We start from the raw sequence: 18494 nt of genomic DNA, 5'->3' as shown, positions 1-18494 counted from the left end.
GCTGGACTGCGCAGGCACGGATGGGCAGTTTAAAAAGCAAACCGCCATATCCAGCGGGCAGTGTCGGAGCGGGCAGCAGAGTGAGCAGACTGTCTGGGCTTTGGCTCAAGGGGCTTCGGTGTAAAGGGGCGAGGAAAGGTAGGTGACTTGAGCTAAGGAAGCAGTATGAGTGCAGTATCTTGTACTCAGTGTCAGATGTGGGAGTTCCTGGAGTCTCCCTGCCTCCGGGAAGGCTACATCTGCGCCCGGTGTGTCGAGCTGCAGCTTCTGAGGGACCGTGTTAGGGAACTGGAGATGCAGCTCGATGATCTTCGTCTGGCCAGGGAGAGTGAGGAGGTGATTGAGAGGAGTTATAGGCAGGTGGTCACGCCGGGGCCATCGGAATCAGGCAATTGGGTCACAGTCAGGAGGGGGAAGGGAAAGGGGACAGGGAAGGGGAAGAGTCAAGTACTAGAGAGTACCCCTGTGGCTGTATCCCTTGGCAATAAGTACTCCTGCTTGAGTACTGTTGGGGGAGACAGCCTACCCGAGGGAAGCAACAGTGGCAGTGTCTCTGGCACGGAGTCCGGCCCTGTGGCTCAGATGGGTAGGGAAGGAGTGAGGAGGGCACTAGTGATAGGGGACTCTATAGTTAGGTGGGCAGACAAGCAATTCTGTGGATGAAGGAAAGAAACTCGTAAGGTAGTTTGCCTCCCAGGTGCCAGGGTCCAGGATGTTTCTGATCGTGTCCAAGATATCCTGAACGGGGAGGGAGAACAGCCAGAGGTCGTGGTACATATTAGTACCAACGACATAGGTAGGGAAAGGATTGAGGTCCTGAAAAGAGACTACAAAGAATTAGGAAGGAAGTTGAGAAGCAGGACCTCAAAGGTAGTAATTTCTGGATTACGGCCTGTGCGAAGTGGGTATCGGAACAGAATGAGGAGGAGGTTAAATGCGTGGTTGAGGGATTGGAGTAAGGAGCAGGGATTCAGTTTTCTGGATCATTGGGTCCTCTTTTGGGGCAGGTATGACCTGTTCAAAGAGGACGGGTTGCACTTGAATCCCAGGGGGACCAACATACTGGCTGGGAGGTTTGCTAAGGCTACTGGGGAGAGTTAAACTAGAATTGTTGGGGGGTGGGATCTGTACTGGAGAGACTGGGGAAGAGGTGTTTGGCTCTCAAATAGAGGAGGCTAGGAGTAAGTACCATAGGCAGGTGATATAGAAGGGACATATTCAGACAGGCTTGAGATGTGTCTATTTTAACGCAAGGAATGTTGTGAACAAGGCGGATGAGCTTAGAGCTTGGATCGATACTTCGAGCTATGATGTGGTGGCCATTACGGAGACTTGGATGGCTCTGGGGCTGGAATGGTTGATTCAAGTGCTGGGTTTTAGATGTTTCAGGAAGGACAGGGAGGGAGGCAAGAGAGGTGGGGGAGTGGCACTGTTGATCAGAGATAGTGTCACGACTGCGGAAAAGGTGGACGTTGTGGAGGGATTGTCTACAGAGCCTCTGTGGGTGGAGGTTAGGAACAAGAAGGGGTCGATAACGATGCTGGGTGTTTTTTATAGGCTGCCCAATAGTGACAGGGTTATTGAGGAGCAGATAGGGAAGCAGATCCTAGAAAGGTGTGAAAATAACAGAGTTGTAGTGATGGGAGATTTTAATTTTCCAAACATCGATTGGCATCTCCAGACAGTGAGGGGTTTAGATGGGGTGGAGTTTGTCAGGTGTGTTCAGGAAGGGTTCTTGACATAGTATGTAGATAGACCTGCAAGAGGAGAGGCTGTACTTGATTTGATATTGGGTAATGAACCTGGTCAGGTGTCAGATCTCTCAGTGGGTGAACATTTGAGTGATAGTGATCATAATTCTATCTCCTTTACGTTAGCACTGGAGAGGGATAGGAATAGACAGGCTAGAAAGGTGTTTATTTGGAGTAAAGGGAATTATGAGGCTCTCAGGCAGGAAGTTGGAAGATTAAGTTGGGAACAGATATTCTCTGGGAAAAGTATGGAAGATATGTGGCAAATATTCAGGGAATATTTGTGTGGAGCTCTGCGCAGACATGTTCCAATGAGACAGGGGAGTCATGATAGGATACAGGAACTGTGGTGTACGAAGGCTATAATAAATCTAGTTAAAAGGAAAAGAAAAGCATACAAAAGGTACAGAGAGCTAGGTAATGTTAGAGATCTGGAGGAACACAAGGCTAAAAGGAAGGAACTTAAGAAAGAGATTAGGAGAGCCAGAAGGGGACATGAGAAGGCCTTGGCGGGCAGGATTAGGGAAAACCCCAAGGCTTTCTACAAGTATGTGAAGAGTAAGAGGATGAAATGCGAAAGGATAGGGCCTATCAAGTGCAGCAGTGGGAAAGTGTGTATGGATCCAGAAGAAATAGCGGATGTACTTAATGAATACTTTATGTCAGTATTCACCACTGAAAAAGATCTGGGGGACTGTAATGGGACTTGCAGTGGCCTGAAAAGCTTGAGCATGTAGATATTAGAAAAGAGGTGGTGCTGAAAGGTTTGGAAAGCATCAAGTTAGATAAGTCACCGGGACTGGATGAGATGTACCCCAGGTTGCTGTGGGAGGTGAGGGAGGAGATTGCGGAGCCTCTGACAATGATCTTTGCGTCATCGATGGAGACAGGAGAGGTTCCGGAAGATTGGAGGGTTGCGGATGTTATTCCCTTATTTAAGAAGGGGAGTAGGGATAGCCCAGGAAATTATAGACCAGTGAGTCTTACTTCAGTGGTTGGTAAGCTGATGGAGAAGATCCTGAGGGGCAGGATTTATGAACATTTGGAGAGGTATCATATGATTTGGAATAGTCAGCATGGCTTTGTTAAGGGCAGGTCCTGCCTTACGAGCCTGATTGAATTTTTTGAGGATGTGACTAAGCACATCGATGAAGGGAGAGCAGTAAATGTAGTGTATATGGATTTCAGCAAGGCGTTTGATAAGGTACCCCATGCAAGGCTTATGGAGAAGGTGAGGAGACATGGGATCCAAGGGGACATTGCAGTGTGGATCCAAAACTGGCTGGCCCACAGAAGGCAAAGAGTGGTTGTTGAAGGGTCGTATTCTGAGTGGAGGTTGGTGACCAGTGGTGTACTTCAGGGACCTGTACTGGGACCCTTCCTATTTATGATTTTTATAAATGACCTGGATGAGGAAGTGGAGGAGTGGGTTAATAAGTTTGCGGATGACACGAAGGTTGGGGGTGTTGTGGATAGTTTGGAGGGCTGTCAGAGGTTACAGAGGGACATAGATAGGATGCAAAGTTGGGCTGAGAAGTGGCAGATGCAGTTCAACCCAGATAAGTGTGGAGTGGTTCATTTTGGTAGGTCAAATATGTTGGCAGAATATAATATTAATGGTAGGACTCTTGGCAGTGTGGAGGATCAGAGGGATCTTGGGGTCCGAGTCCATAGGGCGCTCAAAGTGGCTGTGCAGGTTGACTCTGTGGTTAAGAAGGCATATGGTGTATTGTCCTTCATCAATCGGGGAATTGAATTTAGGAGCCGGGAGGTATTGTTGCAGCTATATAGGTCCCTGGTCAGACCCCACTTGGAGTATTGTGCTCAGTTCTGGTCGCCTCACTACAGGAAAGATGTGGAAGCCATAGAGAGGGTGCAGAGGAGATTTACAAGGATATTGCCTGGAATACGGAGCATGCCTTATGAAAGCAGGTTGAGGGAACTCGGCCTTTTCTCCTTGGAGAGATGGAGGATGAGGGGGGACCTGATAGAGGTGTATAAGATGATGAGAGGTATTGATCGGGTAGATAGTCAGAGGCTTTTCCCCAGGGCTGAATTGGTGGCCACAAGAGGGCATAGGTTTAAGGTGCTGGGGAGTAGATATAGAGGAGATGTCAGGGTTAGGGTTAGGGTGAGTGCATGGAATAGGCTGCCGGAAACTGTGGTGGAGGCAGATATGATAGGGTCTTTCAAGAGTCTGTCAGGTATTTGGAGCTGAGCAAAATAGAGGGCTATGGGTAAGCCTAGTAATTTCTGGGGTAAGGACATGTTCGGCACAGCTTTGTGGGCCGAAGGGCCTGAATTGTGCTGTAATTGTTCTATGTTCTATGTTCTAAAAAAATTCATCCTAAAAAAATTAATCAGGGAGAATATCACAGCTCCACTCAGAGGGGACATAATGGAGGGTTCATCCAGTGAGTCTATTGGGTAGAACTCAAAAATAAGAAAGGTGCAATCACTCTGATGGGATTATACTGCAGACACCCCAATATTCACCGGGACATTGAGGAACAGCTATGCAGGCAGATTAGGGAAAGGTGTTAAAAACAGCAGTGTTGTTGTCGTGGGTGACTTCAACTTCCCCAATACAGACTGGGGCCTCCTCTGTGCAAGAGGTTTAGATGGGGCAGAATTTGTTAGATGCATCCAAGAGGGTTTAAATCAGTATGTCCACTTAAAGATAAAGAAGAGAATCTATGTTTGGATGCAGAGGATATGGGTGAGGTTCTGAATGAGTATTTCTCTTCAGTATTTACCAAGGAAAGGGACATGCAGGATGCAGAAATTGGAACTGAGGGTGGAAACATGTTAGGGCAGTTAGAGGTCAAGGAAGAGGTAGTGTTAGGTCTCCTAAACAGTATTGAGGTGGATAAGTCCCTGGGACCCGATGGGATATACCCCAGGTTACTGAGGGAGATGAGAGAGGTAATTGCTGGGGCCTTGACCAGTATCTTTGTGTCCTCTTTGACCACGGGTGAGGTCCCGGAGGACTGGCGAGTGGCTAATGTTGTTCCTCTATTTAAGAAAGGAACAAGGGAAAATCCGGGAAACTATAGACTGGTAAATCTCATGTCAGTTGTAGGGAAATTGCTGAAGAAAATTCTTAGAGATAGGATATACGAGCATCTGGAATCCAATGATTTGATTAGGGAAAGCCAGTATGGCTTTGCGCAGGGCAAGTCGTATCTTACTAACCTGGTTGAGTTTTTTGACAAGGTGATGAGACAGATTGGTGAAGATCGAGCTGTGGATTTCATCTATACGGACTTCAGGAAGGCATTTGACAAGGTCCCACATAATTGGTTAATCAAGAAAGTTCGGATGCATGGGGTCAGTGGAGAATTAGCTCTGTGGATCCAGAACTGGCTTGCCCATAGAAACAGAGGGTGGTAGTTGAAGGGACTTATTCGGGCTGGAGGCCTGGGAGTAGTGGTGTTCCGCAGGGATATGTGCCAGGACCTCTGCTGTTTGTGATGTACATAAATGACCTGGAAGAGTATGTTGATGGGTGGGTTAGTAAGTTTGCCGATGATACCAAGATTGGTGGAGTTATGAATAGTGTAGAAGACTGGTTACGGATTCAGTATGATATGGATCAGCTGCAGATTTGGGCAGAGAAATAGCAGATGGAGTTTAACCCGGATAAATGTGAGGGGTTGCACCTTGGTAGGACTAATGTCAAGAGGCAGTACACTCCAAAGGGCAAGACTCTTAACAGTGTTGAAGAGCAAAGAGACTTTGGGGTGCAAGTCCATGGATCAGTGAAAGTGGCTACGCAAGTAGATCGGGTGGTAAAGAAGGCTTATGGAATACTTGCTTTCATTAATTGAAGTATTGAGTAAACAAGTTATGTTGCATCTCTATAGAACTTTGGTTAGGCCGCATTTAGAGTATTGCGTGCAATTCTGCTCACCTCACTATCGGATCTCACATCTCAGGTCGAGTTCTCGATCTTATCAGGAGGGAGGGTGAGCAGCCAGATGTTGTGGTCCATGTAGGGACCAATGACGTGGATAGGAAGAAGGAGGAGGTCCTGCAAAGAGAGTTTAGGGAATTAGGTGCAAAGTTAAAGGACAGGACCTCTAAGGTTGCAATCTCAGGATTGCTACCAGTGCCACGTGCTAGTGAGGCTGGAAATAGGAGAATCATGCAGCTAAATACGTGGCTAAGGAGTTGGTGCAGGAGGGAGGGCTTCAGGTTTCTGGATAATTGGGCTTTGTTCCAGGGAAGGTGGGATCTGTTCCGAAGGGACGGTTTACACCTGAACTGGAAGGGGACTAACATACTTGCGGGTAGGTTTGCTAGTGCTGCTCCGGTGGGTTTAAACTAGATTTGCAGGGGGAGGGGAACCAGAGTGTTAGAGACGAAAGTGAGGAGGAAAATGATCATGCGAGGTCGGCAGGTATGGACAGAAATCAAAGGTTTGTACATGACAGTAATGTTCTCAGGTGCATCTATTTCAATGCAAGGAGTATCGTAGGTAAGGCAGATGAGTTTAGGGCGTGGATTGGCACGTGGGATTACGATGTTATTGCTATTAGTGAGACATGGTTGAAGGAGGGGCAGGACTGGAAGCTTAATGTTCTGGGCTTCTGTTGTTTCAGACGTGATAGAGGGGGAGGGATGAAAGGGGGAGGAGTGGCATTACTGGTCAGGGAACAGATCACAGCTGTGCGTAAACAGGACAGCCTGGAGGGCTCGTCTACAGAGGCCATATGGGTGGAGCTGAGGAACAGGAAAGGTGTGGCCACACTAATGGGGTTGTATTATAGACCGCCCAGTAGTCAGAGAGAATTGGAGGAACATATCTGTAGGGAGATAGCAGACCGATGTAAGAAACAGAAAGTTGTAATAGTTGGGGATTTTAACTTTCCACATATTGACTGGGACTCCCACACTACAAAAGGGTTGGATGGCTTAGAATTTGTCAAATGTGTTCAGGAGAGTTTTCTAAATCAATATGTAGAGGTACCAACGAGAGAGAATGCAATACTTGATCTCCTATTAGGGAACCAGGCAGGTCAAGTGACAGAAGTATGTGTAGGTGAGCATTTTGGGTCCAGTGACCATAATGCGATTAGTTTCAAGATAATTATGGATAAGGATAGGTCTGGTCCTCGAGTGGAGGTTCTAAATTGGAGAAAGGCCAATTTTGTGGAAATGAGAAAGGATCTAGGTAGGGTGGATTGGGATAAGTTATTTTCTGGCAAGGATGTGCTCAGTAAATGGAAAGCCTTCAAAGACAAAATTTTGAGAGTGCAGAGTTTGTATGTTCCTGTCAGGATTAAAGGCAAGGGTAACAAGCATAGGAAACCTTGGTTTTCAAGGGATATTGGTGAGCTGGTTAAGAAAAAGAGAGAGGTGTATAGCAGGTATAGGCAACTATGAGTGGATGAGGTACTTGAAGAGTATAGGAACTGTAAGAAAATACTAAAAAAGGAAATCAGGAAGGCAAAAAGAAGACATGAGGCTGCTTTGGCAGATAATGTGAAGGTAAACCCAAAGGGTTTCTACAGGTATATTAAGAGCAAAAGGATAGTAAGAGACAGAATTGGTCCCCTAGAAGATCAGAGTGGTCGTATATGCATGGAGCCTCAGGAGATGGGGGAGATCTTAAACAGTTTTTTTGCATCAGTATTTACTCAGGAAACTGGCATTGTGGATATGGAAGGAAGGGAAACAAGCACTAGTGTCATGGAACATAGAGAGATTAAAAGGAGGAGGTACTTGATGCTTTACAGCGAATAAAGGTAGACAAATCCCCAGGGCCTGACAAGATATTTCCTCGGACCTTGAGAGAGACTAGTGTAGTAATTGCAGGGGCCCTGGCAGATATATTTAAAATGTCCTTAGCCACGGATGCGGTGCCAGAGGACTGGAGGATAGCTCATGTTGTTCCATTGTTTAAGAAAGGCTCGAAGAGTAAACCAGGTAATTACAGGCCGGCGAGCCTGACATCAGTAGTGGGTGAATTATTGGAAGGTGTTCTGAGGGATAGGACAATTAAGTATTTGGACAGCCAAGGGTTGATTAAGGATAGTTAGCATGGCTTTGTGCGTGGTAGATCGTGTTTAACGAATCTTGTGGAGTTTTTTGAGGAGGTCACTAAGAAAGTAGATGAAGGTAACACTGTGGATGTTGTCTACATGGACTTTCATAAGGCCTTTGACAAGGTCCCACATGGGAGGTTAGCTCAGAAGGTTCAGTCAATGGGTATCCATGGAAAGGTTGTAAACTGGATTCGAAACTGGCTGAGTGGGAGAAGACAGAGAGTGGTTGTGGATGGTTGTTTCTCAGATTGGAGGCCTGTGACTAGTGGTGTGCCTCAGGGATCTGTGTTGGGGCCATTGTTGTTTGTTGTATATATTAATAATCTAGAAGATAATGTGTTAAATTGGATGAGTAAGTTTGCGGATGACACTAAGACTGGAGGTGTAGTGGACAGCGAGGAAGGCTTTCAAAGCTTGCAGAGGGATCTGGACAAAATGGAAAAATGGACCAGAAAATGGCAGATAGAATCTAATGCAGACAAGTATGAGGTGTTGCATTTTGGAAGGACAAATCAAGGGAGGACATACACAGTAAATGGTAGGGCACTGAAGAGTGCGGAGGAACAAAGGGATCTGGGAGTTCGGATACATAATTCCTTGAAAGTAGAGTCACAGGTAGACAGGGTTGTAAAAAAGGCTTTTGGCATCCTGGCATTTATAAATCAAAGTATTGAGTATAGGAGTTGGAATGTTTTGGTGAGGTTGTATAAGTCATTGGTGAGACCAAATTTGGAATATTGTGTGCAGTTCTGGTTGCCGAACTACAGGAAGGGTGTCAGTAAGATTGAAAGAGTGGAGAGGAGATTTACTAGAATGTTGCTAGGTCTTCAGGAGCTGAGTTACAGGGAAAGATTGAGCATGTTAGGACTTTATTCCTTGGAGCGGAGAAGAATGAGGGGAGATATGATAGAGGTTTACAAAATGATGAGGGGCATAGACAGAGTCAATGCAAGTAGGCTCATTCCACCTAGATTAGGAGAGACAAGTACGAGAGGACTTGGCTTTAGGGTGAAAGGGGAAAGGCTTGGGGGAACATTAGAGGGAACTTCTTCACTCAAAGAGTGGTGGGAGTGTGGAATGGGCTGCCATCTGATGTGGTAAATGTGGGCTCGCTCTTAAGAGTAAATTGGATAGATACATGGACGAGAGAGGTCTGAAGGGGTATGGGCTGGGGGCAGGTAAATGGGACTAGTAGAATAATGTTTCTGCACAGACTAGAAGGGCCGAATGTCCTGTTTTTTCTGTGCTGTAGTTTTCTATGGTTTCTATGGAAGGACATCGAGGCTTTAGAGAGGGTGCAGAGGAGGTTTACTAGGATGCTACCTGGATTAGAGAGCACATGATATCAGGAGCAGCTGGACAAACTTGGGCTCTTTTCTCTGGAGCAGCGGAGGCTGAGGGATGATCTGTTGGAAGTGGATAAAATTATGAGGGCATAGATAGGGTGGACAAGCAATATCTTTTTCCCTTTATTGAGCGATCCAATACCAGAAGGCATGCATTTAAGGTGAGAGGGGGTAGGTTCAGAACAGACGTGAGGGGAACTATTTTACTGAGAGAGTGGTGGATGCCTGGAATGTGTTGCCTGATAGGGTGGTGGAGGCAAATTCATTGGGGGTTTTTAAGAGGGGCTTGGATAAACAAATGAATGAAAGGAAAATAGAGCGATATGAGCATTCTGCAGGTAGGAGGGAATAACTATGCCAGCACAACATTGTGGACCGGAGGACCTGTTCTGTGTTGTATTGTTCTATGTTCTATGTTGGTAGTCCAATGAAAGGAGGGGCCATACTGGACCTGGTGTTGGGAAAGGAGCCTGGCCATGTGACTGACCTTTTAGTGGGAGAACACTTCGGGAACATTGATCACAACTGCTTAAGTTTTAAGATAGCTATGAATAAGGACAAGTATGAACCTTGCGGGGAGCAGGGCAAATTACAAGAGTATTATGCTGGAGCAAGGGAGAGTTAATTGGAAACAGCTGTGTTTGGGCATGTCCACATCAGACTTGGAAGGTATTTAAAGGCCAACTGCACATAGTACAGGACAGGTATGTCCCGGTAAGAAGGAAGGTCAAGGATGGCAAGGTCAGGGAAACTTGGATTACAAGAGAGGTGGTGAATTTAAGTCAAGAAGAAAAGGAAGCGATGTAAGACTAAGGAAGCTAAAATCAAACAGAGCCCTTGAGTTTATAAAGAAGCTAGAGAAGAACTGAAGACAGGATTTAGGAGACTCATGGGGGGGCCATGAAAAGTCCTTGGCAAGTAGGATTAGACAGAATCCCAAGGCATTCTATGCAGACATTAAGAGCAAGAGGATAACTAGGGGGAGGGTGGTGCCACTCAAGGATAAAGGAGGGAACATATTCTTGGAGGTAGAGGATGTGGGCAAGGTCCTAAATGAGTGCTTTGAGTCAGTATTTACCAAGGAGAAGGATGAGGAGGATTGTGAGATCAGTGTGGAACATGCTAGTATGCTATGGCATGTTGAGATAAAGAAACACATAGTTTTTGGTTTCTTGAAGAACATTAAGGTGGATATGTCCCCAGAGCCTGATAGGATCTACCTCAGGTTATTGAGAGAGCAAAGAGATGAGATTACTGGGGCCTTGACCAAGATCTTTGCATCCTCTCTAGCCTCAGGCAAAGTCCCGGAGGACTGGTGAGTAGCTACTTTTCCATTATTCAAGAAGGAATATTGAGATAATCCTGGAAATTATAGACCGACGAGTCTCACATCAGTGGTAGTGAAGCTATTGGTGAGGATTATTAGGGATAGGATTTATGAACATTTGGAAAACCATGGCCTAATTCAGGACAGTCAGCATGGCTTTGTGAGAGGCAGGTCATGTCTTACCAACTTGATTGAGTTTTTCGAGGAGGTGATGAAGGTGATTGATGAAGGTAGAGCTGTGGATGTTGTCAACAAAGATTTTAGTAAGGCGTTTGACAAGGTCCCTCATGGTAGGTTCATCCAGAAGATGAAGGTTCATGAGATCCAGGGTGACTTGGCCGTTTGGATTCAGAATTGGCTTGCCCATAGAAGACAGAGGGTAGTGATTGATGGGACTTATTCTGGCTGGAAGTCCATAACTGGTGGTGTTCCACAGGAATCCATACTGGGACCTTTGCTGTTTGTGATATATATAAGTGACTTTGATGAAAACATGGATGGGTAGGTTAGCAAGTTCGCAGATGATACAAAGATTGGTGGTGTTGTGGATAGAGTAGAAGATTGCCAAAGGATACAGTGGGATATAGAGCAGTTGCAGATGTGTGTGGAGAAATGGCAGATGGAGTTTAATCCAGCCAAGTGTTGTACTTTGGGAGATCAAATGTAAAGAGATAGTACACAGTTAATGGAAAGACCCTTAACATCCTGATTTGGACATTTACCTCTGATCTTTCAGCTTCGCAGGGTCGAAATCCTGGAACTCTCTACCAATTGCACTGTGGGAGCACCTTCATCAGAAGGACTGTAGCAGTCCAAGAAGGTGGCTCACCATCATCTTTCAAGGACATTTAGGGATGGATAATAATGGCAATGACACCAAGCTTCCAAAATTTATTTAGAGAAAAGAGAACTCTTTTAACACAGAGATATGATTGGGAAAGCTCTGCCTGAAAGGGAGTAGAAAACATATTCAATGGTAGAGTTAAAAAGAGAACTGGATAACTACTTCATGAAATCATTTACAGGAAATGCACAAGGGACTAGGATTAGTTGAATTGAACAAAGAGTTCACATGATGGGCCTATTAGTCTGTTTTTGTGCCGACTGAGCCTATGATTCTAAAATTTTGAACATATTTTAAGTTGCTGCTCCTCAGCCCTGTATTTATGGTTAGCTAACACCAACATTATAGAAGCTGTAATATTTGCTTTTACCGTAGAACACTACAAAATGGATATTATAGATTCAAGGACCATACAAGTTCATGATTATTATAATGTTACAGCTCTGTCGGCAACAATGGAAATGGCCTCAAAAGAATACGGAAGATTTGAATGGAATTTGCACAGTCCTCTCTTCAGGACTTAAAGAAAACTATACTTTTGAAGCTTCCTCATTAGGTGGGTAGATATCACTTTAGCTCCTGATTGTATGTTGATCTAATGATTATTCTCAACTGGGCTTTAACTCTGTTGATCAAGATGTCCAACCTCTTTTCTAATCGGGGCTTTCTCCCAACTGTGGTCGAGAGAGCTCGCATCCATATCTCTGCCATTTCCTGCTTCTCCACTCTCAACCCCACCCCTCCCAGACCCAACAGGGATAGGGTCCCCCTTGTCCTAACATTTCATCCCACCAACCTTCGTATCTAACGCATCATTCTCTGCCACTTCCACCATCTCCAACAGGACCCCACTAACAAGCATATCTTCCCCTCCCCACCCCTTTCTGCCTTTTTCAGGGACCACTCTCTCTGTGACTCCCTAGTTTTCTCCACACCCCCACCCATCCTGCTCCCATCCCGAGAACTTTCCACTGCCCCCGCCATAGGTGCAACACCTGCCCCTACACCACCTCCATCCAGGGACCCAAACAGTTCTTTCAGGTGAGACAGAGATTCACCTGCACCTCCCTTAATATCATCTACTGCATTTGGTGCTCCAAGTATGGCCTCCTCTATATTGGTGAGATCAAACGCAGACTAGGTGATCGTTTTGCAGAACATCTGCGCTCTGTCTGTAACCGCGATCTGCATCTCCCTGTTGCCAGTCACTGCAACTACCCCTCCCACACTATCACTGATATGTCAGTCCTTGGCCTCCTCCACTGCCAGGAGAATTCCAAGTGCAAACTGGAGGAAGAGCACCTCATTTTCCATCTTGGAACCTTGTAGCCTGATGGCATGAACATCAAGTTCTCCCATTTTAAGTAATCCCCACCCCCCTTCCCCACAACCACCCCCCCAACTATGCTTCTTCTCTTCTTCCCTTTCCTAGCCTATCTCTCTTTTTTCTACCCATTTTTTTCCTTTCACTCCTTACCTTTGACCCACCCCCCACTGGAGCTGCTCTCCCCTCCTCCCCCGCACCTGCCTATCACCTGCATCTACCTTTCACTACCTTGTGCCCACCCCACCTCCCCTCTTTTGTCCACCTATCACTGCTTTGCTTTTCCGTCCTATATATTGGGCTTCCCCTTTTCCTATCTTCAGTCCTGAAGAAGGGTCCTGACCCAAAACGTTGACTGCCTGATTTTCTCCACGGATGCTGCCTGGCCTGCTGAGTTCCTCCAGTTTTTAATCTAGGTTCCAGCATCTGTAGTCCTTTGTTTCTCTGTTGACAATTAGTTAATTTTTGAAAAACCCTGAATGAAGATGAATGCATCACCTGAAATTTTGTCTTATTACTTTTATAGAGGGTGATGATGTGTTAGGAAGCAGGTGCTGTTCAGAGTCAAAAGTGGTGATGTACAATTTTGTCATGGGAAATTGGTGAGTGAATTGCAGAGCACATTGGAGAATTCAGCAGGTTTTTGGATGAGTTGTATTTTTGGACTGAATGGATTTTTCCCACTCTAGGCCAACTAAAGGTGGAGGGAGTGTTTGGGCTGTTCTTGATACCTCAGAAACAGCATGTGCCTAGAAACTGGAAGATGTCTATAAATGATTGTTTTGTTCCAGAGTCTGCCACAGAGAAATTAATTCCCCAGCACTGCTAAAGGCCTTTGTAACACAAGTAAATACCATTGCTTTGTGTGCTGTCATTGTGAGATGCTGAGGAAATTTATTATGTCCGGAGTTGGAGGATTGTCACAGGAAAGGGAGGCCAGGGTGGGGGGTGGGGTAATGATGGGTCAATATTTGGCAGGATACAGATCAGTGCTAATCAGCAAGTTGACCATCAGGCTGATAGGGTGGGATGAGGGCCAGGTGCTGCGAATGAGTGTGGATATAGTGTCATACGGCACGGAAATAGGCCCTTCAGCCCAACTGGTCCATACCAAACAAGATGCCCATTCAAGCTAGTTCCATTTCCCACCATATTGCCAATAACTTTCTAAACCTTTCCTATCCATGTACCTGTCCAATTGTCTTTTAAATGTTGTTATTGTACCTGACTCAACCACTTCCTCTGGCAGCACATTCCACATACATACGACCCTTTGTGTAAAAAAAGTTGCATCTCATATTCCTATTAAATCTTTCCCTTCTCACCTTAAACCTATGCCCTCTAATTCTCTCACCCTCCAGTTTTGGATTCCCCAGCTCTGGGAAAAAGACTGAGTACATTCACCCTATCTATGCCCCTCATGATTTTATACACCTCTATAAAATCTCCTAGCCTCAGGGAATAAAATCCTAGCCTGCCCAATCTCCCCCTGTATTTAAGTCCTTCAATCCTGGCAAAATCCTTGTCGATCTTTTCTGCTGTCTTTCCATTCAACGTGAAAGGTCATGGTGTGGTTGTAGAGGACGCTGGTGAGGCCGCACTTCGAGTATTGTGCTGTTTTGGTCACCCTGCTATAGGAAAGATGTATTAAACTGGAAAGAGTGCAGAAAAGATTTACAAGGATGTTACCAGGACTTGAGGGACTGAGTTATAGGGAGAGGTTGGACCGGCTAGGACTTTATTCCGTAGAGCGTAGGAGACAGAGAGGTGATCTTATAGTGGTGTATAAAATCAGTCTGAGAAATAATCTTCCACCATCACCCTCTGTTTCCTCCCATCAAGCCAATTGTGTATCCAATTAGCCAACTTTCTGTGCATTCCATGCAACCTCACCTTCCAGAGCAGCCTACCATGTGGAATCTTTTCAAAGGCCTTAGTGAAGTCCATATGGACCACACCTATCACTCCGTCCTCCTTGACCTTCATGGACACATCATCAAAAAACTCAATCAAGTTCATAAGACAGGATCTCCCATGCACAAAGCTGTGTTAACTACCCCTAATCAACCCCTGTCTTTCTAATGCATGTATATCTTATTCCTCAGAATCCTCTCCTCTAACTTACGTACCACAGATGTTAGGCTTACTGCTCTATAGTTCCCAGGTTTTTCTTTGCAGCCTTTCTTAAATGAAGGCACAACATTCACATTCACTACCCTCTGGTCTACCCTTCGCTACCTGATCAGGCCCTGGAGATTTGTCTACCTTCATACATTTTAAGACATCCAGCACCTCCTCTACTGTAATGTGGACTATCATAGAACACAATACAGGGCCTTTGGCCCACAATGTTGTGCCGACCTTTAAACCTCACCTAAGACTATCTAACCCCTTCCTCCCATTTATCCCTCTATCTTAAATTCCTCCAAATGCTTATCTAGTAATCCCTTGAATTTGACCAATGTACCTGCCTCCACCACCACCGCCCCAGGCAGCAAATTCCATGCCCAGCCACCCTCTGGGTAAAAAACCTTCCTCTGATATCTCCCTTAAACTTCCCACCCATTACTTTAAAGCCATGTCCTCTTGTATGGAGCATTGGTGCCCTGGGAAAGAAGTGCTGGCTGTCCACTCTATCTATTCCTCTTAATATTTTGTACACCTCTATCATGTCTCCTCTCATCCTCCTTCTCTCCAAAGAGTAAAGCCCTAGCTCCCTTAGTCTCTCCTCATAATGCATACTCTCTAAACCAGGCAGCATCCTGGTAAATCTGCTAGAGATTTCCTATCCCCAAGAACTCCTGATTAACTTTCCCAAGTTCCAAAGTCTTCATGTCTTTCTCCATGGTAAAAATGGAGGATAAATATTCATTTAAGACCTCACCCATCTCCTGTGGCTCCACACAAAGATGCCCACATGGGGGAATCGGTAGGCAGGATGGATTTGTTAAGTTGGGCCAGGACAGTAATAGTAGTCAGGAAGATTGATTGGTAGTTGGGAAGGGATTGGTAGTTGGTGATTGGCCAGCAGGTCATTGTGTGAGGATGGGGTTGGCCAAGGGGTGTGGAGTAGTAGTGGTGGGGGGATGGCCCTGAGGAAAAGCTGAGTAATTAGAGTTAAAGGTTCAAAGTTAGATGGGTTCCTCTGCAAAACTGGGGCCAATGAAAACTGAGAGAAGACGCCCAGAAGTGTCTTAAACATTGCTCGATGCAACTGTACATGTCTGGGTACTTCTGCACATCAGCATGTCAAAAGTATGGAGAGCCCAAAAGGAAAATTGCCACCTTTGAAATTCATATGTTAAGTACTTTGTAATGTTATGTTTTCTATAAAAATTAATTTGAATAACGCACAAAAAGGTGTGGCTATATATTCCACTCTTTAGATAATAGGACTGAGAAAGGAAGAGTGTCATTGCAGTGTGCTTTTGCCAGAGGGAAAGACAGCTACATGGCTTTATTTTGAAATGTCTGAAATATCAGCCAATGTGTGAAAAGAGCAGGAGAGAGAGGAGACATGAGGGTAACTGAACTATTGACCACGAGCTTAAGAACTGAACCACTGACATATCCATGGGCTAGAAGCTGAGGTTCAGGACCATTGCCATCCACTAGTTGGGATTTTATCTTGTAGTTGTACGAAAGGCCACATTTGGAATATTGTGTTCAATTTGGTCACCCTGCTATAGGAAAGATGCTATTAAGCTGGAAAGAGTATAGAGGAGATTTATGAGGATTTATCCCAGATTTGAGGAGCTATGGAGAGAGGTTTGCAGGTTTAGACTTTTTTCATTGGAGCATAGGAGATTGAAGGGTGATCTTGCAGAGGTGTGTAAAATTATGTGGGACATAGATAGGGTGAATGGACACAATCTTTTTCCCAGGATTGGGGAATCAAGAACTAGAGTGCATAGGTTTAAGGTAAGAGGGGAGAGATTTAATAAGAACCCGAGGGGCAACTTTTTCACCAGAAAGTGGTCAGTATATGTAATGAGCTTCCAGAGGAAATGGTTGAGGCAGGTACATGAACAACATTTAAAAGGTGCTTGGATGGGAAAGGTTTAGAGGAATATGGGCCAAACGCAGACAAATGGGACTAGCTTGGATGGAAATCTTGGTCGGCATGGACCAGTTAGGCTGAAGTGCTTGTTTCCATGCTGTATGACTCTGATAAGGATAAGTATGGACCTTGCAGGATAGCACTAGATTGGAGCAGGGCAAATTGCGAGAGTATCAAGCAGGAATGAGACAAAGTTAGTTGGGAAACAACTATTTCTGGGCAAGTCCACATCTGACATGTTGGGGGTGTTTAAAGAGCAACTGTACAGAGTACAGGACAGGTTGTTTCCAGTGAGGAGGAAGGACAAGGATAGCAAAGTAAGGGATACTTGGATGACGAGAGTGGTGGTAAATTTAGTCAGGAAGAAAAAGGAAGAGTATGTAAGGTTTAGGAAGCTAAAATCAAACAGGGCTCTTGAAGATTATAAAGAAGAGAATTAGGAGAGCCATGAGGGGTCATGAAAATGTCCTAAATGAGTACGTTGTGTCAATATTTACCAGGAGAAGGACGTAGAGGATAGTGAGATCAATATGGAGTATGATAATATGCTGGGGCATTTTGAGATAAAGAAAGAAGTAGTGCTGTGTCTCTTGAAGAATGTTAAAGTAGATAAGTCCCCAGGGCAAAAGGGATCGATGAAGATAGAGCAGTGGATGTTGTCTGCATGGATTTTAGTAAGGTGTTTGACAAGGTCCGTCATGGTAGGCTCATCCAGAAGATTGAGATGCGTGGATGTTTGGATTCAGAATTGGCTTGCCTATAGAAGACAACGGATAGTGATCGATGAGACTTATCCTGTCTGGCGATCTGTGATTAGTGGTGTTTTGCAGGGATATGTATGTATATTATGAATAACCTGGATGAAAATGTGGATGGATGGGTTAGTGTGGGATTGATGGCATTGTGTATAGTGTAAAAGATTGCCAAAGGATACAGCGGGATATACATCAGTTGCAGATTTGGCGGAGAAATGGCTGATGGAGTTTAATCCGGCCAAGAGTTAGGTGTTGCACTTTGGGAGATCAAATGTATAGTGACAGTACACTGTTAATGACAGAACCCTTAACAATGTTGATGGACAGAGGGATCTTGTGGTCCAAATCCATACCTCCCTGAAAGTGGCTGCACATGTTGGTAGGGTAGTGGAGAAGGCATAGGGCATGCTTGCCTTTATTAACCAAGGCATTCAGTTCAAGAGTCAGAAAGTTAAGCTGCAGCATTATAAAACTCTGGTTAGGCCAAATTGCACTCAATTCTGTTTCCCCATTACAGGAAAGATGTAGAGGTTTTGGAGAGGGTGCAGAAGAGGTTCACCAGGGTGCTGCCTGGATTAAAGGGTATGTGCTATAAAGAGAAGTTGGACAAACTTGTGTTGTTTACTCTGGAGTGGCAGAGGCTGAGAGGAGATCTGATAGAGGTTTATAAGATTGTGAGTGGCATAGATAGCAAAGACAGTGGGTGTCTTTTTTCCAGGGTCAAAATGTCTAATACTGGAGGGCATGCATTTAAGGTGCGAGGTGGTAAATTCAAAGGAGATGTGCAGGGCAAATTTTTTACGAAGAGAGTGGTGGGTGTCTGGAGTCGCTGTCAGGGGTGGTTATGGAGGCAAATGCGATACAGGTGTTTAAGAGGCTTTTAGATAGGCACATGAATGTGCAGAGAATGGAGGGATATGGACATTGTGCAGACAGAAGGGATTAGTTTAGTTAGGTGTTTAGTTAATAGTTTAATTAGTTTGGCAAAGCATTGTGGGCCAACTGGCCTGTTCTTGTGCTGTACTGTTCTATGTTCA

The 18494-nt window shown here is 45.1% G+C and overlaps 1 protein-coding gene across 1 annotated transcript in view; it reads left to right on the top strand.

Moving 5' to 3' along the window:
• LOC127581280 (integrin alpha-E-like) overlaps positions 1-18494 on the top strand; it is a 345660-nt gene that overhangs the window by 55011 nt on the left and 272155 nt on the right. The window contains exon 5 of the mRNA XM_052035523.1: positions 11760-11874. Coding sequence (XP_051891483.1) covers positions 11760-11874 — 115 coding nt within the window. The remainder of the gene's footprint in view (positions 1-11759; positions 11875-18494) is intronic.

This window comes from Pristis pectinata, chromosome 21, assembly GCF_009764475.1.
Source record: "Pristis pectinata isolate sPriPec2 chromosome 21, sPriPec2.1.pri, whole genome shotgun sequence".
Classification (NCBI taxonomy): Eukaryota; Metazoa; Chordata; class Chondrichthyes; order Rhinopristiformes; family Pristidae; genus Pristis; species Pristis pectinata.
Note: the sequence above shows the minus strand (reverse complement) of the source record. Positions and strands in the feature narration are given on the sequence as shown.